The sequence below is a fragment of the Rattus norvegicus genome, chromosome 14, assembly GCF_021556685.1.
Source record: "Rattus norvegicus strain SHRSP/BbbUtx chromosome 14, alternate assembly SHRSP_T2T, whole genome shotgun sequence".
NCBI lineage: Eukaryota > Metazoa > Chordata > Mammalia > Rodentia > Muridae > Rattus > Rattus norvegicus.
Genome location: NC_141547.1, coordinates 79250340 through 79274111, shown reverse-complemented (window position 1 = coordinate 79274111; position 23772 = coordinate 79250340). Strand labels below are relative to the sequence as shown.

Below are 23772 nucleotides of genomic sequence, written 5' to 3'. Positions count from 1 at the left end.
TTGCCCTAAAAGGGCGGCAGTATGTCTATCAGATATCTGAAACTTGAGCTGTCTTAAAACAGCTAACTGTGATGTCTCCCCAACCTTTCTGGCCACTTAATGGAAAGGAGTACACAATGGAGGGGAAAGGGTGTCACCTTACAAAGCCTTCATGGAGTGGTCTTCCAATGTCTTTCTATTTAAAAGAGGAATATTATTTTTATTTTAAATTCTGGGTTGTGGGGTATGCATGCGTGCGTGCGTATGTGCATGAGCATGCAAGATCAGAGGCATCAGATTCCCCATTTGGAGCTAGAGTTACAGGCAGTTAGGATGCATTGGATGTGGGTACTGTGAACTGAATTCAGGTCCTCCGCAAGAGCAGTTCGTGCAGTTAACCGCCAAGCTCTCTCTCCAGCCCCACCTCCCTTGTTAACATCTATTACCCTGGACAGGCAAGGGACTTTGTTCCCTACTGTGTATTTCTCTGCAGCCTTGATCCCCGGTTCTATATTTTGGTTGGTCTGTCTCTACTTGAAAAAGAGACTTCTCACTATATAGTCACTGCTGGGCACACAGACTATTTAATAACCATTTGTTGAATGATTTCCTGAATGGACTGGAAGAGGCTTGTCCTTTCTTCGGTCCCTTTTAACAGGTGCTATTCCTCGATCAGAGACTATAGTAAGTTGAGGCCCCCTCAGGTCACTCTGGGTAGATGACTCTCCTCAGGTGTTTAGCTGCAATTGTGTGGCTCTAGAGTAGAGATCTAGAGATAACACCCACCGAGAGGAAGCTGTGGGTCACAGGAGGCATGTCACATACATGTGAGTCAGTCACAGCCTACAGCCATGGGTGGAGGTCTCTGTACTCACAGAGGAGTGACAAGCAAGAGCCAGCTTTGCTGCTGGTCACCTGGGTACAATTCTGGTCTTTTGTTGTTGTTTACCACGGAGCTATGTCCCCAGTTCCCAAAGCTTCTCAGCCTCTTGGCTTTCGCCACACTTCCCTGGTCATGCACTGTGCTGTGGGCCATAGACGCAGAAAGGAAACTTGCCAGCTAGAAACGGCCACACGTCTTGGGTCTCAAGAAGGCAGTTATTTTTGAAGCCCTCCAATTCCACTTTTCATGCACACCTTATCAAGAGACAAAACATAGAAAGACTTTTAGAAAACAGGAAAATTAATCAACCCAGAGTATTAGAGTGTGTGTTTACTCACGGTCTAGAATTGAGGTATAGTAGGCTCCCTTCTAAGATGCAACTTGAATCTGTTAGTTACCATGCTGTGGGCAAAAGTGACTGGTGGCCTTAGAAGGGCAGATGCAGCCCTGGCTCTGTCTCAAGACAGCGCACGCTCATTTTAAATTTGCATGAGGGAGAAGCAGATGGTGTGGTGAGTGACTGGTCAGATGTTGATAGCTTTTTCCTTCTATGCCATCACCCTGGGAGTTGGGACCAAGAGCTCACTGAGAACTGATTATCATTCATCCCCAGCCAGCTGGGTTCTCTTTCATGCCTGGCTCAGGAAGGCTGCTCTTTTTACAGCCAGTAAAGGTGCATTGTTGATTATCTTGGAGTCGTGAAGATTTTACTTATCCTACCCCAACCTTTAGAAGCAGAACTGAACTGTCCAAAGGTGGTCCTTTATATTGTTTTGTAAAACCTGGGTTTTCTTTTCGTGTTTAAATACGTTGAGATCTTCTTTATAATTAACTGAGTAGTTTGTAAGTTTAAAAAGTGTGTGTGTGTGTGTGTGTGTGTGTGTGTGTGTGTGTGTGTAAGCCAGAAGGAACGTAAGATCCCCTGGAGCTGCAGTTACAGGCAGTTATGAGTTGCCCAATCTTGGATGCTGGGAACCAAACTCAGGTCCCTCTGCATGAGCAGAAGGTGCCTTAAACACTGAGCCATGTGTCCATCCTCATCCAAGTGGTATTTGACAGAATGAGAGGATGGTTGAGAAGGTCCTTTCCCTTGCAACATCTCCAGGATGCTGGGACAAGGGAGGAAGAGAGGCCAGAGAAAGATAGTACCTGCAGGATTCTGAGTTCTGTGGACCTTAGTGTCTCTGTTTATGTGGAGAGTTCAGAATTTGTATCTTTAAAGGTAGAGCCTCTTTTAAGCAAAGTGCTTGGGGCCAGAGCACTTCAGAATGTAGTGGTTTTGTTCTGGGTTTTGTAGCATTTGCCTGGATGTCACTGATCAAACCAAACATCCCTAATGCAGAACTCCATAGTGGAGTTGCACAAAGTTAGAAAAGTTTAGGATCTGGGAACATTTCAGGTTTCAGAGTTCCAGCCTTCTTTTTTTCAGCTGTGTCTAGGAAAATGATAGAGCTTGAAGGGACATTTCTGCTCATCCAGTCTAGTCATGCAGGGTCTCATGGAGAGGGCACGTTTGGCATGCTGCCTGCCTGGGGTGAGACGGCTCTCCCTGCCCCAAGTCTGTCCTGGATGGCACTGTCTTCTCAGTCCTTTCCCACTCCTTCCCACACACCCACGTGACATCAGGGTACGTGGTTCCAGAAGGAGCTTTCTGCAGCTCTGAGACTGGGCTGACAGAGGGAAGCATTGCCTGGGGTTGTACAAATAGGAGCTGAAGATAATGGCCCTGGCGACGACCTAGTCAGAATACTCTGGTAGAAAGTACAAGCGTATGACATCCACGGGTTGAATCAACAGGAATTTGGAGAAGTCTGGGTTCAGAAGGCCTCTTAGCTTTATCAAGTTTTACTTTACACCCTGTTGGGTACACTTGGATTGCATCTTTGCTAGTCAGTACCTTGTGAGCAGGCTTCCAGCTCTCTTCCTCAGCAGTGGGCCTCAAACTGCATTCCTCTCAGAAACTATTCTTGGTATAAAGAGAATACTTTCACTATCAAGGGGGAGGGCAGTGCTAAGGTCTGGGATGGACTCCCAGCAAAGGAGCCTGACTGCAGCAAGCTTTAACCCAGGCAAAGCTGTTGGCCCACAAGAGCAGAGCTGGGAGCCGAGACTCAATTCCTCAGAGACGCCGGTGGTGTATTTGGCTTTTGAGCCAAGCTATTCCATAGTGTTTTCCTCTGCCCGGGACTCATGCTTCTCCAGGCTGCTGTGCCACATGCCTCTGCCATCCACTCCTGTGCGTCAGTGAATCCTTGCGTTGTCAGACTGTGGCAGCTGGGATGGAGACTGCAGCTCCTGTCTTTCCCAGGTTTTTAGTTGTTCTTAGGGGTTGGGCTCTGGTTCCTGTTGGTTGAAGGTCTTCTCTCAGAAGACATTTGTGCAAGGCATGCATACTTCTGTGAGGTGCACGCTTAGTGCTGTTTAGGCTGGCATGGTTAGGGCCAAGTGAAGGGGCCGGTGGCGGTTGGTGACAGCTGTCTTCTTCATGTGGAGAAGACTCTCTGTGCTGCAGCGCTCACCAACTCCCTCCCCAGCCTGGTCATTTTCCTCCCATCTGCACATTTCGTCTTTACTTGGTGTCCTTGGCCATTTTGACATTCCGTTTCAGGCCCTGAAAAAGAATGGACATTTTAGACAGGGAAAAGACCATAAACGATTTTCTATGGTGGGCGGGACGGGCGCACTCTGAACATGTGGCTGAGTTATCTCCTACTTCTCTCAGATCGCAGGGTTTCAGGGCTTAGTGATAACTGGAGTCACTGAGAATGCTATTCTTGCAGGATTTACTCAGTGCCACTTTATTAGGAACACTTAAGCTTCCAGCCGAATAGATTTGTGGGTCTATGACTACAAGTGGAAGGGAGGCGTGCGAGCGTGAAGACCGTTCCAACCACGGAGAGTGAACACACATCTGGCAGACTTTTTGCCAGATTCATTATTAATCATGGAGGTAATGATGAGTTCTTAAGCTTGACTCCCCCACCCATACTCCTTTGGCTTTCCTTGGAGATTCCAGGCTCTCTTATGGCCGCTCCCAATCAGCTGGAGTTTAGGTAGGTTGAAACCTACTAACCATCTTGCTTTAAGCCTGTCTCACCCACCCACTACTCCTTCCTGGTACTCAGGCCCAGTTTCCTGTTCTTTAGCCCACTTCTGCTGTCTGCTCTTAGATCCCCTGGGGTTCCAGACAGGCTCTAGCAGGAGCTAGAACACACTTATCTGGGGGTTCAGAAGGAGCAGAGACTGCTTAGTTTTCAGACCATGGATAAAGATGAGGTCTTGGGCTGTGGATGAAGGCCTTTTTTGATGTCTTTCCTTCTTGGAGAAAAAATAATTTCTGTTCCCATTCTGTTTCTAGCAGGAAAACTCCAGGTTGCTGTTAGTGCATTTTCCGTGAGGGATTATTGACAGATGAAGGCATTCCCCACTCAGACGTAGTTTATCAGGTGGCACGTGTGATCCTGTTTTTAGTATGGCCTTCATGGCTTGACCCTCATAGGTCTGCAGGTCCAGAAGGGGCACATATACACACTGTGGGAATTCTGTGTGGGCAAGAGTGGGGAGCCTTCCAGGTGTAAAGCTTGACTCATGCTTTCCCAGCATGCTTCACCCTCCATCCCAGCATCAGAGTACTCTGAATGTTTCCTTAAAAGTCTCCATTTATGTATATTTTATTGACATGAAATTGAGACTGTGAGGGATAAACTGAGGGGGATATATCCTTAAACGGTGTGTGTGTGTGTGTGTGTGTGTGTGTGTGTGTGTGTGTGTGTGTGTGTTCATCCTAATATTGCTAACACTGTCAATCCTGGATCCCTTATGGAGTTTTCTTAGCTCACAGCGTTATGCCTGAAGGTTGGTGATCGGGTGACCTTGAATTCCCAGCAAATGGCATCATGGGAACATATAGGATACTTTGGATAAGACAGGAAGCCAGGGAAAGATCAGGGAGGGGCCAGAAATACCTTCCACTGGGCGCTGCTTCATAAAGGTCCTTATCACCTCTTCTCTCACCATAAGATAGAGCTCACAAAGAACCCCCGGGGCTATCCTTGAACCTAACCTAAACTAGAGTAGAAGATAAAGGCGTTTGGTGTTTCATTCATATATATGTATATATCTAGATCATGTTAAATGAGGAGAGCCTGAAAGGGGCTGGTAGGTTCCCCTCTTTGTTTACTTTGAATTAATTCAAACAGTTGGGAAGGTCTCAAAGGAGTCTGTTTGCCCTTCACTCAGGGTCCCCAAACATGGCCCTTTCTCTTTGCATGTATTTTCTTAGGTGTTTGAGTGTAAAGCCAGAGCAGCTGGAGGTGGGAGGAGAAGAGGATGTTTGTAGGAGTGACCTGAGGCAGGAGGTATGCCGGACTAATTTAGGGCAGGGTTGAGGGAGCTGGGAGAGGTGACTGCTTTTGGAAGGAGAGCCTAGGGAGACTTGTTTCTGGGTTGGATGGTGGTGGTGGTAATAGCCAGGCTTACCTGAGCTCTGCTTTACCTCTGTGACATTAGGTCTCAGACGTTGTCCACCTTCCTGCTCTGAGTAACCAGGAGGTATCTCACTGGAAAGCCCTGGTTTTTCTATAGTTCCTAATCTGTTGGCGGTCTTATTTCTCCAATCCTTCAGCACTGCCTGAGGCTGCCCCGCTTATCCTGCATCTGTGGTTAGTCATCACCAATAGCATTCCACAGAGGTTACGAGTTCTTCACAGAAGGCCCCTAGAAATAGAAGCTGGGATCCGGAGCAGGGGGCTAAACTGAGTCAAACATGTGGGAAGTACTATTGTGTAGATGGTATTGAACTGTGTGTGTGTTTGCATACATATGTGTATTACACACACACACACACACACACACGCACACACGTACATGCACACACTCACACTCGTCCTGATATTTCTGAAGCCATCCATCCTGATCCTGAATACTTTATGAAGTTTCCTTACTGTCTTGACAGCTGTTTTCTCACCTATGAAGTGGTGGTGTCCCTCTCAACACAATTTATTACTGTTAAAAAAGAATCACTCGTTTGGAGGAACAGATCCTTTGAAAAGCACACAGGAGACTCTTGTGGGTTCTGAGGGGGCAGCAACGGCGGTGATTTGGTGAGCACTGACTGGCAGCCAGCTGAGGAGAGGGGAAGTTGCATGTTAGCTGTCTTTTATTTCTCCCACTACTCTTCTGGGTGGAGAGGAACCCTTGATCAACTTCTTTTGTGTAGTAGATTGTACTGATAATGAAAATGGCAGTTGCCAGGATCTGTTGAGGGCATATCCTTGTCAAAGACTGTTTCAAACTCTCCACATATGACATTTAAAATAAAATCACAGCCATAGTCAGACCTCTGGCCACCAGGGCTTTACAGAGCACACTCAAGGTTACAGCCAAAAAGCTGTAAGCAGAACTTCTAGGGTCCTGAGTCTCACATCCCAGAGGAACCTGGCTCTTACCATCCTGCCAGTGTGTCAGCTCCCGTCCCTGAAGCGCAGCCTGTGAGACAAGCCGTGCCTCTAATTTGCTTCCATTAACACCCTGGCATATGTTACCCAGCTCGAGGTGCCCACCGCCTTGCCTCCTGTTCCCGCATACTCAGGGGGAAAAACCATCTGCTGGGGATCCAGGAGAAGAGACAGATGCCAGCCTTTCAGCCGCCACTCCCTCGAGAGCCACAGCCCTTCCTCCTTGGAGCTTTGACGCTGTTTCAGGCCTGCTGTTGGGAGCCCCGAGGTCTTTTCTTCTTGCTGACAGAAGAGACTTGCTGACACAGTCCCTGGCCTGAGTGTCTTCTGATGGCCGGATGAGAGGAGCCAGGGCACAGAAGCCCAGCTGCAGGCTCTATGGACAGCTGGGTTGCAGGGGCCGGTGAGGAGAAGCTCTCAGATTTACGAGGGACGGACTTCCTGTAAAGGCCCAGTTCAGCCTCTTTAGAAAGCTGCGGTTGGCCATGCTTCCCAGTGTCCCCTGGGGCTGTGTTTCTTTCGGAGTCTGTGCTACCTTCTCAGTGCTTCCATGGTGTCAGAATAGTGTGCTTTGCCCGGAGTTTCAGGCCTTCCTTTTTGGAGTTTTATTTCTCTGAGCACAGAGCAGATGCAGGGAAGCTTCGATGGTGCTCTTTACTTGGTTTACAAATCACCCAGCAGTCCTGGGGCTGGTGGAATATTCCATCGGGTAGGTGTGGTATGGAAATGGAGATAGCCCTCTCTGATGGCCCCTTCTCTTCTGCCGCAGCTTCATACTTAGGGGCCACGCTGCCCAGGCCTTTGCCTTGGCTTTTCTACAGTGCAAGGGTAACTGAGCCTGAACAGCGTTTGGAAGGCAGTGGTGTCTTCACAACACAATCCGATGTTATGTTCCTGATAGAAAGTGGATGCCCGGGCAAACTGTGCACATCTGTCCTGTCTCTACAGAAATGGAGAGTATGAGTAGTCCTTATGAGCATGCATTATGGGACAGTGCAAAGAAGTGTGGATTCATCCGAGATACTAGGGGAACCCATGTGTCATCCCACCTCTTATGGTATGACTGGCGGACCATGCGTCCCTTCGGTGTCTTTGTTTTCTTGTGTGTTATAGAAGGTGTCTGTTTCATGATGTGGAGGCCTTCCTAGGTCATGCTTGTTCTCTCTCTCTCTCTCTCTCTGTCTCTGTCTCTGTCTCTGTCTCTCTCTCTGTCTCTCTCTCTGTCTCTCTCTCTGTCTCTCTGTCTCTGTCTCTGTCTCTCTGTCTCTGTCTCTGTCTCTGTCTCTGTCTCTCTCTCTCTCTCTCTCTCTCTCTCTCTCTCTCTCTCTCATCGAGGGAATATTTTGCAACCCTCACCCATCTCCTCCTTGGCTGGCAGGCTGCATTTTCATTCCAGCTGGCTAGGGTGGGCACAGTATAAAATGTGTCAGAAAATAGTCAGGGGAGTTTCAGGTGACAGAGACTTGCTTAGCAGGAAGCTGTCTCAGGATTCTCCAAGTTATGCTTCCACTGTATCCCTCAGGTCCTAGGTTGTAGTTTTTGTAAAATTATATTTTTATTCATTTATTTTATGGTATGTGAGGGGGAGGGGTGTTTGTGCCACATCTGTATGTGAAGGTCAGCACAACTTGCAGGAGTTTGCTTTCTCCCTCTACATTTGGGTCCTGGGGATGGAACCTAGGTCATTCAACTTGGTGACAGATGCCTTTACTCATGGAACCATTTCAACAGTCCCCAAAGTTACAGTTTTAAGAACTTAATTAGGGGGGTTGGGGATTTAGCTCAGTGGTAGAGCGCTTGCCTAGGAAGCACAAGGCCCTGGGTTCGGTCCCCAGCTCTGAAAAAAAGAAAAAAAAAAAAAAGAACTTAATTAGGGCAGGCATTTTATTTAATGAAGTAGTGGAGAGTCACAGGATTGAGTTGGAGCCAGCATGCTTTCTGGATGTCCTTCGAGGCTCTGGAGGTCCCCCTTGGAGATGGCAGAGAGTCTGTGGAAGCTGCCAGCCAGGGTTCCTCCTGCATGGAGCCCGATGTCCCCGTCGTCAGGCAGTGCCAGCGATAGTCTGAGTTTAGCACAGGGACTGTGGCAAGGCGGGCAGGATGCAGGATTGCTCATTTCTTTCTCCCTTGTGGCTTTTGCTGTCATTGTTTCTATGCTTAGAGGTGGTACCAGGGACACCGTGCCCATCTGCCATGTCCCTGCAGGAATATAGAGTGTGAGCAGTTCTTTACGCCATTGTTGAGCCTCATGCTGTCGAACAGGCCTTTATCCCTATGCATTAGTGACTGCATGGTGACAACCATAGTGTAATGTACCGGACACACCTCCTGGTTGTCCCCGAGACTTAGGAGCCCTGTCACTGTGAAGGAAGCTAGTCAGCTGGATTTGAAAGGATCGCAAAGGGAGTAATACCCTAGCACCTGACCTCTGTAGCATACGCCATACCCAAGGAGAGGCAGTTGCTCCTCCCTCCAAATGTTGCACCCAGTGGGGCTGTGCTTTGTGCATTCCTGACCTCTTCCCTGACCTGGCCAGCTGTATTTAATCAGGATCCTGGAATCTTTGGATGAAGACAAAACTGGTTTGTCCTGATGACTGCCGTTCTTTCGATCTGTGTGAGCTGCTGGCCTCTCTAAACTTCATTTTTTTCTCACCACCAAGATGAGAAAGTCCACTTACTATTGTTTTGCTTGGCTCCATGCTGTCCCTCTGCTTGGAAGAACCCCATGTCTCCAGTGGTGAATGGTATGCCCCTGAGTGGTGCTGGTGGTGGGTAGGGGCTCTTCCTTCCCTGATGCAGGAAGGTAGAGCCTGCCTTCCTCCTGAGGAAGCCAAGCAAGCTCTCTACCCCTGCTTCTAATTCATTTATTGCTGCCAACCAGAAGTCTTTCCTTAAGCGTTTATTTACACAGATCTCCTATTTCCAGATAACATAGCGTTTCCTACTTAACCTGGTCACCTTAACCCGTTGTGTTTCCCCAGATCTCTGCCACTGTGGCTCACAGAGCCCCAGTCTCTGAGTTTACAGTTCACCTCCAGCCCTGGAGTCAGAGGGCCGACCTCTCACATCCTGACTGGGGCTAGCCCGGGTTGGCTTTGTGACCAGGTGCAATTGCTGGCTCTGGGATTTTATTTGCTCTGTGGACGGGTGCTCCCTTCGTGTTCTTTTGAGAGGTTCACCCGGGTTTTATGAGCACAAACTTTATTTCCTTTTATTGCCGAGGGTTACCCCGGACTGAACACAGTGTAATGTATTTATCTCTGGTCCTTTGGTTTGGGCTTGGGTTGGGTGGTTTTGTGTGACTGTATACAATCATGTGTCTTATGTAAATCTGTGAGTGTGAGGGTATCTTTAACTTTAGGATGCTGTCACACTGTCCTTTGAGGGTTAGGGGTGGGATAAGGTCCCCACATGCCCTCCCACTGAGGAAATGTGTTTCTGTCGTTTAAACTCTAGTCCGCTGGTGAATGCCATGGTGGTTTGGTTTGTACATCTGGATGAGTGACTGCAGAGTCTTCCTACTCATTCAGTGACATTTGGGACTCTTCATGGTCCACTGTCATGGCTCCTTGGCCTGTTCATTGCTGGGTTGTTTGCCTTGGTGTGCTCTTGGTGTTCAGGGCACTGGGAGAAGCACTTCATCAGACACAGCTATTCTATGTACTCTCATTTAAAAAGATTCTTTGAAGAATTCCGTTGTTTAAACATATATTGGTACTTTTGGTGTTCATGGAAACCCGAGGCTAAAATTATGCCTTCTCCTAGGTGTTTTGTGCTTCTCTCTTTAGTCTTTGCTGAGTTCATATTGTATGTGCTCTGATGTGAGCGTTTGTGGAGGCTTTGTTCTCACTGACAGGGTTCACTAGAGGATATCCGGATTCCCTGACACACTGTGGTCCATACCGCCTGTTGCCCCTAACCAGTCTTTCAGGGAAGCTGCCCATGAGGTTGTAACTAATGCCCTCCCCATCTTGTCCAGACCCACTGCCTGGCTCTCATGTTCTTTCTTTGCAGACATTGGAAAGATGGGGCTCAGGACCCATTGGCTAGTGGCCATGCCAGGTCAGATGGGACCTGACCTCACTTAGGTGTAGGAGTGAGGCTGGCAGGGGTGCATGGCTGATCTGGGGGACTTAATGTGAAGTTCTTGTTGCATTTAGGTGACCCATGATATAAACCCTTCATGGTAAACAACTTGATTCTTAAGATTGTAACTTAGATTTTAGAAATTCAGAGTTTATTCATTGAAGAAAAGTTTTCCTGAAATTAATAACTATTTTTTTTATTTTCATGGAAACAGTGTAACAATAAATCCAACTATATCACTATCAGCCAGAGATGACACAAGCCACTCTGTATCTAAAAAGCCAGGGAAACTGGGGAGTTGCCAAGGTATGTGCAAGCTGCTATCCCCATAAAGTACAGAACTGGGAGCCATGCCCTTGAAGTAGAATAGCTTGCTTGGCACGACCCCTCATCAGTGGTCCCTGCAGTGACTACCATCCAGTGTCTGTTTCAGTTGGTTTGGTTTTCATCTAAAGAGTTTGCAACACTGGGTAGATGGCATTTTTCAAACTCGAGTCGCCTATCTTAAGTAATCACAACAAAAATGATCTTGAAAAACCAACATAGAACTGTTGGCCAGATAGATAGATGCCTTTTGTGTTTGTTGTTGTTTTGTTTTGTTTTGTTTTGTGATGCTGGCTATTGATCGTAGGGCCTGGAGTATTTGAGACAAGCCTTCTGGCACTGATCCATATTGTGGCCCACTGGGTTCATAGTTGTCAAGATTTTGGTGTGTGTGTGTGTGTGTGTGTGTGTGTGTGTGTGTGTGTGTGTGTGCGCGCGCGTGCGCGCACGCGCACCTGTGTCTGGACAGACCACGCCAGGCCAATGCAGCTCCACATAAGAGAGGTTTATTGTGGGGGAAGGGGACAAAAGGGGGTGACGGAGATAAAGGGGGAAAAGAGAGAGAAGAAGGGGCAAAGGTCAGGAAGGGTCTGCCTTTTATTTAGGCTGTGACATTACCTCTCGAAGGTAAAGATGGGAGATAAACCAAATGGACGCTGGGAATGTATGGCCATTGTCATGGCAACAGATTCATGAGGTCCCTGTTGTTCATGGGCCACTGTCATTGTTGGGTTCGGAGGGAAGCTGCAACCAACTGTAAAGCCGGTTCCTGACACCAACACTGTCCTCTCTGCTCTTCGTGGTACCCAGATATTTCCACAATGAGTTTCCAGTTACATAATATTCCATTTCTTACAATGAATAAAGCAGCATAAACATGTCCTTCCGAGGACTGTGGAGATGGTTCATTGGTTAAAACACTTGCCCTACAGATGTGAGGACCTGAGTTGGGATCCCCAGAGCCCATGTAAAGGCCAGGTAGGTGTGGCAGCCACCTTTAATTCCAGCCTGGGAAGGTGGAGAATGGGTTCCCAGGCTAAATTGCTAGTGAGGTTAGCTATATAGGTGAGATCTGGGTTTGATTAACAGATACTGGCACAGTGAATCAGGGCGGAGAGCCATCCAGGGTGAGACTGGTCATTGACCCCCATATGCACACAACCCCACACGTGTACCCATACATATGTGCCTACATACATGCAAACATCCATACACATGAAAATGGAAAAAGAAAAAGGCAGCATAGTGCACCCCTCTGCTTAGGTTACTGTTAGTAATGTCTTCCCCTCACCTGGCTTTCACCATCCCGACTCAGCCTCGGTGCCCATTCTGGAATTACCTTTTCAAAATGGAGGGAAATCAAGACCACCTTTTCTAAAACAAAACAAAAAGGAAAGCAAAGCAAACAAACAAAAGCCAAAACCCCCAAAAAACCAAAAACCAAACCAAAACACCAAACCTTTGAACAAACCAAAATTTGAATACATCCTTGAGAACACAGGGCCCGACAACTAGGTAATTAAATTGAGAATTAAACTGGCCAGATGTGGGCGGGGCAGGGATGGGTGCTTCCCACGCCATGTCTGAACTCTACTCACTGAGTGACCTGCGAGCGTCCCTTCAGTGGACCCCTCATGTAAACCGGGAACTCCTGCCCTGTGATGTCGTCGCCAACTCGAACCCTCACAGCAAAATCCACATCCGGATCCTGCCCGCCTTAGCTTCCTATGAACCAGTGGAAGGGTGTTTTCTCTTGGGACTTCCTTGATTGAATCTAATGTCAAGGATCATCACAGGTTCTGCAAAGGACAGGATCTAGGGATTTTCACACCCGTCCTCAGCACCTCCTAATCTGCCTCTAACTCAGTCAGCATGGATGAAGCTCAGAACCATCCCCATGTTCTTAAAGACTTGCTTCCTGGCACGGGCGAATATTCCCAAGATTCCTGTAGCATCTTCCTGAAACCCAGCAAATTGTCAGTGGTTCTGTCGACCCAGGAGCTGGCTAAGAAGAGGTTCAGGTTAGGCTCCCACCAGTGTCTGGGCTGAGGATCCTATTTGCAGCCTCTGAGTCTTCTCGGCTGCCAGCTGGGCAGCCATCTTCAGCTTTAGATGTCACGGGTTAAATCATCATGTCTACAGTCCCCCGGCCTCCTAGGTGATGGCCATCTCAGTTATCAAGACCATCAGTGCTGTCCTGCCAAGGGAAACTTAACGCAGCAGCCTCAAACCTCGGCCGCCACTTCTGGGGACTCAGAGACCAACCTTTAAGCCGCCTCCTTGGTTTATCTGCTGAGGCCGGGGGGAATATTTAGAAGAATCTGCTGGAGAAGTCCGAACTATAGCCCTATAAGGGAAAATATGCATGGCTGCACTCGATGGTGGCTGCTTCACTTCCTTGCTGCTGGAGGGCTGGATCCCTGCAGAACACGCCCAAGAATGAGCTCCAGCCACAAGACCCTGCCAGGTGTGGTAGCTTCCCAAGGGGCCCTGTAGGAGCTGGCCTTCTGCCTCACTTTTCTTCAGTTCTAAAGATGTCACAGAAAACGCAATTACTATTCAGGGACAGCATTTTTTTTTAAATCTCTGGAATTTTCTGTTTAAGACACATCTCAAGAATCCTGCCTGCTAAGGGAAACCAGAAATTCCCCAGTGGATTGGTTTACCACACCGAGCAGGTGCCTGTAGGCATTGGGCTAGACATTCCTGCAGAGCGATGCACTCTGCGGTTCCTGACTGCAGATTGGCTCCTGCCTGCGGGAAGAGACAGACTTCCCCTTAGCACGGGGTCAAGTAGGATCCAGTGAGGGTATCTGGGGGGATGTTTTATGGGGAGGTTATTAGCAATTCTTGTCTCCTTGGCCCCGTCTCTGTTCAGTGATTGACATTCCATCCAGCATAGGGTGCTGGATGTCAGGGCTGACAAAGGAGGGGGTCCCTGTACAGAGGTTTCCTCCTCAGCCTGCTACCCCAGGCCCCTGTTTTGGAGATGATAAGATCACAAGAGACCAATGAGAAAAGAATGTGAAAAAATGCTCAGCCATTAGGCGGTCACTAGTTAGTGTGTTGCAGTCCTCAGACCAGGGTCCAGCAGGAAGAGCGAACTGCGGCCTTGAGCCACGCTTTTAGTCCTTGAAGGGAAACATCCTCAACTGAAGAATTAGTTGTCCCGATCAGATTGGCCCCTGACCATGTCTGTGAGGTGTTTCCTTAATTGATAATTGAGGTGGGAGGGGAGGGTCCAGCCCACCATGGGAGGTGTCATCCCTAATCAGGCGAACCTGGGTAAGCCAAAGGGAGTGACCGGGTAAGCAGGGTTCCTCCTTGCTCTTCAGTTCTTACCTTGGCTTTCCTTGGTGATGGATTGGAAGATATAGGTTGAAATAAACCCTTTTCTCCCATACTTGCTTTTGGTCATAGCGTTTATCACAGCAGCAGAAAGCAAGCTACGACTGGAGCAAAGCTCAGCTGGAAGGTTAGTCTTGAAGGATTAGATTGTGGTGCTAGGCTAGCCCTTCTGTGTTGCGGCGATGGGGTTCTTTGTTCTCTCAGAGGAGTCGATGCCTTTTACCTGGAGAGCAGAATTCTGGGTCAAGTACGAAAGGACAATTGGAAGGGCTCCTCCCTAGCCTGCCTGCTGTGATTCCTGGTTAGGCTTCAATTTCTGTCTCTGTCACTTCTAGAAGTCGTAAGCATAGGCGTTCCCATTCCCCTGTCCCTCCAGAGCCATTGCTTCTCCCAGCGAGCCAGGCAGGCCTTGTGGTCTGCAGGTGTGCAGCTGTTAAGCATCTGTGTTCTGAGAGGGGCCTTCTCAGTGTTTGCCCAGGACTTACCTCAGTTACTCTCCCTACTGCCATGCACAGGCAACTTCTCCAGTCCACAGAGGGACCCTTGCTTCACCTGTGCGCCCCTGAGTGTTCCAATCCAGTCTCCCTTTATCACAAGACCTGACTGTTGTCCCTGTAAAGTACTGAGCCTTCTATGCCCTGGTGTCTTATAGATAATGCAGATATACGGAATACTTAGTGTGTGCTGAGCAAGATGCCAAGTGCCTTCAGAGTGACTTGAGTAGGCGTGGTTTGCCTCTCCTATAAGAGCTGTCGGCGAATATCCGATATCATCCCTGCAGTGTCATTCCAGTGGTTTCCCGAGGCAAGCAAAGAACAAGCCTGTTCTCACCAGTGGATGAGGCTTTACCCACTGGGCCATGTCACTGGTCCAGAGCTAGCGTCTAAAGATAATTGTTAACCTATGGAACAATAGTCAATATTTCATATTAATACCTATTAGATGGTTTATGAAAAAGATCTTCATTTACCAAAACAAGACAAGTAGAAAGAGACATTGCTGTCTACTTTCGCTGGCATGTTTGACATCAGGAAGACAGCTGGGTTCTTGTCTACGTTCAGACTGAGGGGAAGACGTCTTTATGGTAGAAGTGCCCTCACTTGGGAAGGAGGGGGTTTTAGTGGTCTCTACAGAAAAATGGTGACCACTTGCTTTGCACTGTAAGCAGCACTACTGTTTCTGATGCTGTCTGGCCCTGGCATACAGCAGACGATGTCAGGCCCTTTGGCATTTCACGTGGGTCTGTTGCTCACCCTTGCTGTATCGTACCTGAGCTGTACAGATCTTTCACTGTGGTGAGGTAGTACAAAGTGATGTTTCCCAGAGCCAGTCTTGACCTTGTTAGAAAGCACAGTGTTGGGGGCTGTTGGGCTCACACTGGCCAACACAGACTCCAAAATACTTACTGGAACCTCGCAAAGATCATTAAAAGAAACCCTTTCTGCCGTTTCCTTAGACGTGATGAGCATAGTTAACTTGTTTCTGAGAGCATTGGGGTGCAGCTCTGTGGCATATCTAACACATGGGAGGCTCTGGCTAGTGGCAGCGACAAAAAAGAAAGCATGAATGAATGGTTGTAGCTGTTCATTCAAGTCAGGTGACACAGATGGCGCCAGGCTCTCCTTCTCCTGACCAGCATGCTGCTCTCTGCAGAAAGGCTTCCAGAGCTCTAGCAGAGGAAAGGACCAGTCTTAGGGATTGAGACTAGATAAAGGCAAGAGTTCTTCTGAGCGATGTTAGGGATGTGTCAAGGGCACTCTTCAGAAGGAGTGGCTCTCAGCTGTGGAGAACACCATGCCTCTAATGAGGGTAGGTGCCAGTGCTTGAGGCTAAGTGCTAGTACAGAAGCCTTGTGCCAGTGCTCGAAGCTAGATGCTAGTACAGAAGCCTCGTGCCAGTGCTGGAGCCTATGTGCCAGGGCTTGATGTGTCCGTGCGTGCAGTTTCACCCTTACGTTTATTTGCCCTGTCACTGCAGCAGCAGGAAGATAGAGTCTCACTGTTGTGAAATTCCTGTGCACCTGCCAACACTGCAGAGGGTTTTAGACTGCCCTGCAGTCCACACCATCAGTGAAAAGTTGTGGATGCAGCACTGCATTCCAGTCTGGTGCCGAAGGTCAGTGCCTGCCATCGTTTGAGCGGGAAGGCCCTGAGGGAGGTCACCCCCTGAGCTGGAATCTCGGCTGCCCCTAGTATCCTTACTGCGGTGTGGATGGCATCCCGGTCATCCTGGTAATGGATGCAGCTCAGAAGAGCAGGTTGGCAATGAGCTTTGGCATCTGTGTGCTGGCGGTTATTTGAAAACTGATATTTTAATCTTGGATCTCTTTCTGGACACTGAGATTCAGAATCACCCACCTGACATGGAATGATAACTACTTTGGGGCCACGTCATCTGTTGGCCTTGACTCTTCTCTCAGTCGAGCTTCGCTGCCTCCAAGTAAGGGTGAAGGAATCATACATGTGTCAGGAAGATCATGAGTCCTCAGTGGGCCTGGATTAGCCTTCTTGCTCCTTGTGTTAAAATGTAGAATACTTCACCCCGTGACTGGACTGAATCTGAGGCGCTGAGGTGAAGCTCACACTCCTGTTTATGACATCTGCAAACCCCCAGCCTGATGATCCATTCCCTTCTTCCTCTCTCCTTTCTTCCCAGCAATGGAAGAATTAATAGTTGAACTCCGCCTGTTCCTGGAGCTCCTGGACCATGAGTACCTCACGTCAACTGTCAGAGAGAAAAAGGCAGTGCTTACCAACATCCTGCTTCGAATGCAGTCATCCAAGGGTGAGTCTCACAGCCTACATCCTTGGTCCAGATGCTTAGGCTTCCAAATCCTCTTTACCCCACCTATTTCTAAACTGTATTCGTTCGTTCTCTTCCAATATGTCCTCTGACACTATCCCCTCCATGAATTCTCCCTTCAGTCCTCTCCCTCTCCCTCCTGCCGTCAGGTAGCCCTTTCACAGTTAAGGGGGGACCTGGGATGCCCCCACCACCATTTGCAGGACTGCTGTGAAGGATCAGAGGAGATAAATATTTGCGCCATTCTCCAGAGGGTGCAGGAACCGCTACTCCTGGCCTCCTCCTCCTCCTCCTCACCCAGATCTGTGGTTTTGCTTAATCCTTACAGGCTTTGAAGTGAAGGACCATGCACAGAAGGCAGAGACCAACAACCTCCCGGCACCACCCCAGATGCCTCTGCCAGAGATCCCTCAGCCATGGCTGGTGAGTTGACACGCACCCGCCACCGGCACCGGCACCGACACTGGGGGCCTGGGCTGCTCTTGTGCCTGTCAGGCCTGTGATAAAAGTCGGTGGGGAGAGGCCTCTCTCTGCCCGAGGTGCTCCTCAGGAACGTGTTCCTCGGGTCCTGAAGCTGCTAATAACAGAAGGAGCTCGTGCTTCTCTCTAGAATCCTGGAAGCACAGGTTCTTGGAAATCTGTTTAGACAGGTGAAGGGGAGTTGGCACAGAATCTTATCCAAGGAGCCTGAGGACTCCACCCACTTTCTGTGTGACCTCTGACACCCACTGCTGTGTTCCGGGGTGAATTTTTTTTTTCTCAAGAGAAAAACCGTGCACATTACAGAAACATACAATTCAGTTGAATCGATGTATTTCAAATAGGTTCAGCGGTCTCCTTTTGCTCTATTTTCAAACTGGAGATGCACTCGCATGCCATTGCTGTCTCTCTTCAGCTCTTCCTGTATCTTTCTATTCCGCATCTTGCTCAATCAGGAGAACTGGCTTTCACTGAGACGAGCGTAAACTCGTCACTCTGCAGCACTGTCTGTTCCTCAGGCTGTGGTCCCTTGTCCGTGATGCCTCGTGCACAGCACCGTACCTCTCTCCGGCTTTCCTTTCTTTTACTGGGACAGACATTGAAAAGGCTCAATCTACGATTGTGCAGAGTGCGATGTTAGCGGGGAGAATGGGTACTAATAATAAAGCCGTAATTCTAACAGTGTGCTGTAGTGGAAGGGATTTCCAACTTGGTGGTTATTTATAGAACTTTGCACATAATGCTTTTGGTTGACTAGAGACGACTAAGACCGAAGAATGTGATAATCACAGATGCGGGGACAGTTTATGCAACCCTCATGGTGTGGCTTTTAAAAACCATTAAACACTTTATAGCAACGGTTCTCAAGACCCCTGGGGGGTGGTCAAATGACCCTTGCATGGGGGTCCTCTAAGACTATCAGAAAATACAGTTATATTACAATTCACAGCAGTACCAAATTACAGGTATGAAGTACTAGAATAACTTTATGGTTGGGGGCCACCACAACATGAGGAACTGTATGAAAGGGTCACAGCGTTAGAAGATTGAGAGCCTCCTAACACACTCTAGAGCACGTGAGGAGTGTGGCTGCCAGTCTTTGGAAGAAGGTTCTGAGTTACCGAAGGCTACTTGATAGGCAGGGAAAGCAGAAACTGTTTTCTGGCATGGCCTGAAGTTTCCCCGTCAGGCTTGTCCTCCAAATGGACTCCAGCACTTACATGCGCCATGAGGAGGGTGTGGAGGTCAGAGGACTACTTGTAGGAATCAGTTTTCTCCTTCCAGGATGTGCGATCTAATTCAGGTCATCAGGCTTGAGGGCACTGTCTTCATCTGTGGAGCCATCTTGCTGAGGCCATAAGCTTACTTTTTTAAAGATTTATTTATTTATTATGTATGAGTATACTGCAGCTATCTTCAGACACACCAGAAGAGGGCACCAGATCTCATTACAGATGGTTGTGAGCCACCATGTGGTTGCTGGGAATTGAACTCAGGACCTCTGGAAGAGCAGTCAGTGCTCTTAACCACTGAGCCATCTCTCCAACCCCCCCCCCCCTCATAAGCTTATTTTTAATCATTGGTTTCTTTTCCTTTCCTGTTGTAGAAACTTTTCACTATATTATTATTATTATTATTATTATTATTATTATTATTATTATTGTTGTTGTTGTTGTTGTTATTGTTATTGTTATTGTTGTTGTTGTATCATTTGCTGAAGTCATATTCCAAAAGTATTTCATTCAACAATATTCATACCTTCTACTGGTAAATTGTTTCTACAAAGTAGGAGCTGGATGGAAATCAGCAGTCCCCCATTTCCTGGTTTAAATGTTTTGCTCTAGACCAGTCTTGAACCCATGGCACTTTGTGGCAGACCAACATTTTGGTACCTTCTGTTCCATCGTCAACGTGTTGTGTCTTGGGAGTGTCTCAGGATCGAGGAGGAGGAATGGATACCTAGGAGCAGGAAGGAGAGTGGTGGTTGTAGGGATCGCATGTCTTCTCCTATACAGCCTCCGGCTGGTCTTTCCTGGAGTGCACATCCTGTAGGGCCACCCGGAGGGACAGAGGAGCCCTTTGGATGCCAGTTTCAGAGTAAGAGTCCTCACCGAAGGGTCAGCACTTTGTACCATTTGCATCTCTGTGGACTTTCCTTCCAGTCTACCTCACCCAGTGACAAGTTGGTCAGTCCTTAGAGAAGAGCTTGCTGGTCACGAGCAAATAAAATTGCGTGACCACCCGTCTGGCCATTGTGCAGAGGGATTGGAGGATATCTGGGGTTTTCAGGGCAATCCAGCAATTGACCAAAGCGCTCTACTACGTTTTTAGGAGTGCTTTTTGAGGGTGGTGGGGAGACGTCTCGTATGTAGGCTGACTTGGAATTGATTGTATATGTCAGGCTGGACTGGAATTTGTAATTCTCCTGCCTCTGCCTCCCCATGCTGAGATCACAGATGTACCCCATCATGCCTGTCTTTCTTAGAGTATTTAGTGAAGAATGAGTTTGTCAAGTGAGTTAGTCAGTCAGTAATTTCTGGTCAGTTTGCCTTTGGGTTTGGTCGGGCACCATTGATTTTTGAAGGCTGGCTTTATGGAGGATTTGCTTCTTGGGAAGGATGGGACTGGGAAGGAGACCACATTGGGCAGAGGGGCCCCCAAATGAAGGTTCAAACCCAAGAGTGAGCTGGACGCACTCAAAACTGTGTGAGTGGTAGATCCTGGTTTGGGTGGGTAATGCCTCAGTGTTGGGCAGGCTGACTGACAGGCTGACTGACGGGTGGGAACTGTGAGCGTATCATGAGAAAACATGGCGTCAGTCCTAGTTTGCTTTCTGTTGTGGTAAACACAGCAGCCAATTTAGTGGGGGAAGGGTTTCTCTGGCTTCTGTGCCTTGTTCACTGATGGGAGAAAAAAAAGAGTGAAAACTCAACAGCACAGCATCTGTGCCTTACACCAGCTACAATTATTTCCCATGTTTGCAAACTGATATCGTGTTCTGGTTTTTGCCTTTTTGTGGCTTGAAGCATCGAATACTGCCTTCTCTCTGTTGCTATAAACACTTGTTGCTGTGATAAAATGACCATGTTGCTTTTGGGGAAGAATCTGAAAGACTTTGGAGATGCTCAGAGCTTCCCGGGCCATTCCGCCAGGGCTTGGAAAGTGGGAGAATTAGGACAGTGGAGATCCCAGCTGTGATTCAGAGACAAGCACGGGCTTGGTCAGGAATCGGGCCAGGGGCCAGTGAGTGAGATCTTCACTAAGAATCTATGCGTGCCGATCATGCTGGGCCAAAGCAGGAACAGGCAAAGACTACCCCAGTAATGGACTGGAATCTGGAATTGAAGCCAAATGAAAACTTTTTCTTCTCTATTTTTTTTTAAATCAGGATATTTTTACCACAGCAACAGCAATGAAACTCATCACTACTTAAGATTGTTTAAATAAGAATTACCACTTTATTCCTTTTGGTTGTCCCAATATACCAGCTTTCCGAAATTACTATCTCTTGTCATTTTTCAAGTAAATTAAAATTAAAGCGTTCAAAGACAGCTTATGCTTCCTTCCTTCCTTCCTTCCTTCCTTCCTTCCTTCCTTCCTTCCTTCCTTCCTTTTCAGACAGGCTCACAATATAGACGAGGCTGGCCTCAAACTCACAGAAATCTGCCTGCCTCTGCCTCCCCAGTGCTGGGATTAAAAGCGTGTGCTAACACTACACCCAGCTTCCTTCTTTTGTTTTTTACATTGCTTACAAATGTCAGCCAAGGGTCAGCTTTGTAACATAGAAGCTGCTCTGAGAAACCAAGGGAATGTCCGGCTCTTCTCAAATTGCCCCCAAGTGAGCATGCCTGCCGCCCAGGGCGGGCTATATGAAATGGAGCCTTGCTCATGATGAACAAGCTTCATCAGCTAGTGCTAATGTTCCTGAGGGAAGGGGGCTTGTGAGGTGAGGGTGGGGACTTGGGAAGCCCTGTGAGTGCCGGGCAGTGTGCAGCATGGTTGGCACTCATGAAGTCACTCTCAGGGGTGCTGCAGACCAAAGCTGGCATAGGTGTAATAGAATCAGTTCTGTCAAGAGCTGGGCTTTCTGAACAGCTCTTGGGCTTGTTTGTCACAGAGGTGCAGCTCTTGAGCTAGTTGTACTTGGTTTGTAGAGCGAGCCGAAAGGTTTGGACTAGTGGGCACTTCACTGGAAATAGATTGCCCATGTGCGTGGATGTCAACTGATGCTTGCCCAAGCTCTGAAGCCAGTTCCCTGTGGTGATCTGTTTCCGCTTCTGTTCCTCACAACACCACCAGCTCAGCAGGGAGTCTGCGATTTGGATGAGAATGTCCCCCATAGGCCGGTGTCTTAGTTAATATTTGCCTGCTGTGAACAGACACCATGACCATGACAACTCTTACAAAGGAAAACATTTAATTGGGGCCAGCTTACAATTCAGAGGTTTAGTCTGTTTTTGTCCTGATGGAAAGCACGGTGGCACACAGGCAGACATGATGCTGGAGAAGCAGCAAAGATTTCTAAATCTGGATTGGCAGAAGAGAGTGGGAGCCACTGGGCCCAGCTTGAGCCACACCCACTCCACAAGGTCACACCTCCTAGGACCACTTGCTAATGACCAAACACTCTGATCTATGGGGCTAAGGGGCCATTCCTATTCAAACCACCGCAGCTCTGGTATTTGAGCATTCTGTCTCCAGTTGGCGGTTCTGTTTGGGGAGCTTTGGGGAGCTTTGGGGAGCGGGGCATCCTTGCTAAAGGAAATGTGTCACTGAGTGTAGGTTTTGAGAGCTTATAACCTGACTCACAGAAATCCACCTGCCTCTCTGCCTGGTGTGTGTCACCACACCCTGCTTTCTTGGCAATTCTTAAGTGTTCGGTTGGTTGCTGAGTTCCCGGGACAGCCCTATTTCGTCTGACAGATGGGATTAGAGAATGCTTTGTGATGACGTATTAAAGGTGGGCAATGACAGTCATGGAGTCAGACTTGGAGCTACTGCTCCTCTGTAGACACAGGTGACCCCGTGCTCCCCTTCATCTCTCGTCTTTCCGGAATCTCAGCATGACATCTCCATGTGGTCTTTCGCTTGCATTCGCCCTGTGGAGTTTTAGGCATGCACCTGGATTGCATTCCTGCAGTCTCCTCTGCTTTTCCACTCGGGTGCTGCCTCCTAATGGCTCTGCCTCCTCAGTGTGGAAGGTCAAGGCTGAGAGAGCCTAAGAAAATGCATGCTGGGTCTTGCTGGGTAGTCACTTGTTGCACGCAGATCAGAGAGTGGGTGGAACGGCGAACTCTGTCTCAAGACTGACTGTCTGCCAACACTGGAATTCTTGGTGTTAGGATGGAAACATCTATCTATCTATCTATCTATCTATCTATCTATCTATCTATCTATCTATCCATCTATCTATCTATCTTCAGTTTTATAGCCCATGGGAGAAAAATCCCCAAGTTCTAATCCCCTTGGCCAGGGAATCTCAGACATTGACAGGTGTGCTGGTATGGGGTAGATATCACAAGAACCGATTTTCTTATTTCAGATTGTATAATTATTGTCTGCTACTCTAAATAGATGGATTTTTCTGCAGCCAGGAAAGCAATGTGGATGCAACCCTGGATGTGTAGAATTGGAGCCAGAAAGTGGTTTCTCAGCTCCTGTCAGATTGGGGGCTTCCTAGTGTCTCTTATGCAAAGACCTCTGTGATGTATGAGGTCGTGCCATAGGCCGGGCCACAGTGAGGGCGGCAGAGCTCCAGCTGTGGGGAGAGTGGGTGTAATGGTGTTGGGTAAGATAGGGGTGCAGAGGTATGCGCCTCCTTAGGAAGCTAGGGGTCTGGATGTGGTCTGTGATATGAACTCTGTAGTCCCCCGTCCCCACCCCCACAGCCCTTCTCTGCTTGACATCACAATGGTAAGACTGAGAGGGCTCATCCACCTGTAACCCTAGCTCCTGGTCCAGTGTCCTGTTCTCTGTGTAGACACTGACATTTAGGGCACACACAGGTGTGTGTGTGTGTGTGTGTGTGTGTGTGTGTGTGTGTGTGCGTGCGTGCGTGCGTGTGTGCATGCACGCGCGCACATGTGCACACACTGTCAAAAATGAAATGTTTCTTTTTAAAAAGTGCAAAGTATTAAAAATGTAAGCTATGGCAAGGCCCTGGGTTCGGTCCCCAGCTCCGGAAAAAAAAAAATGTAAGCTATGCAGACACAGGTAAGACAAGCAACTTTGTGAGCAGCCATCCTGAGCAGAGACACTCAAGAAATCTAGACAGGGGTTGGGGCCCGAAGCGTTTTTTCACCAGGCGATGCTGACTGAGGTTTTTCAAGTCAGCAGCTCCAGGCTGCACTGCTGTGCGTGGCGGCGTATCTGAGCTTTCTTGTTTTGTTAAAACACTAATCTCTATTTATTA

The 23772-nt window shown here is 48.3% G+C and overlaps 1 protein-coding gene across 4 annotated transcripts in view; it reads left to right on the top strand.

Moving 5' to 3' along the window:
- The window catches only part of Afap1 (actin filament associated protein 1), a 113275-nt gene that overhangs the window by 28400 nt on the left and 61103 nt on the right, over positions 1-23772 (top strand). For all 4 annotated transcript variants that reach the window (XM_087582142.1, NM_080900.2, XM_087582143.1 and 1 more), the window contains 2 exon segments: positions 16734-16862; positions 17209-17303. In XM_087582142.1, the coding sequence (XP_087438268.1) occupies positions 16736-16862; positions 17209-17303 (222 nt within the window). In that variant the 5' untranslated portion in view covers positions 16734-16735.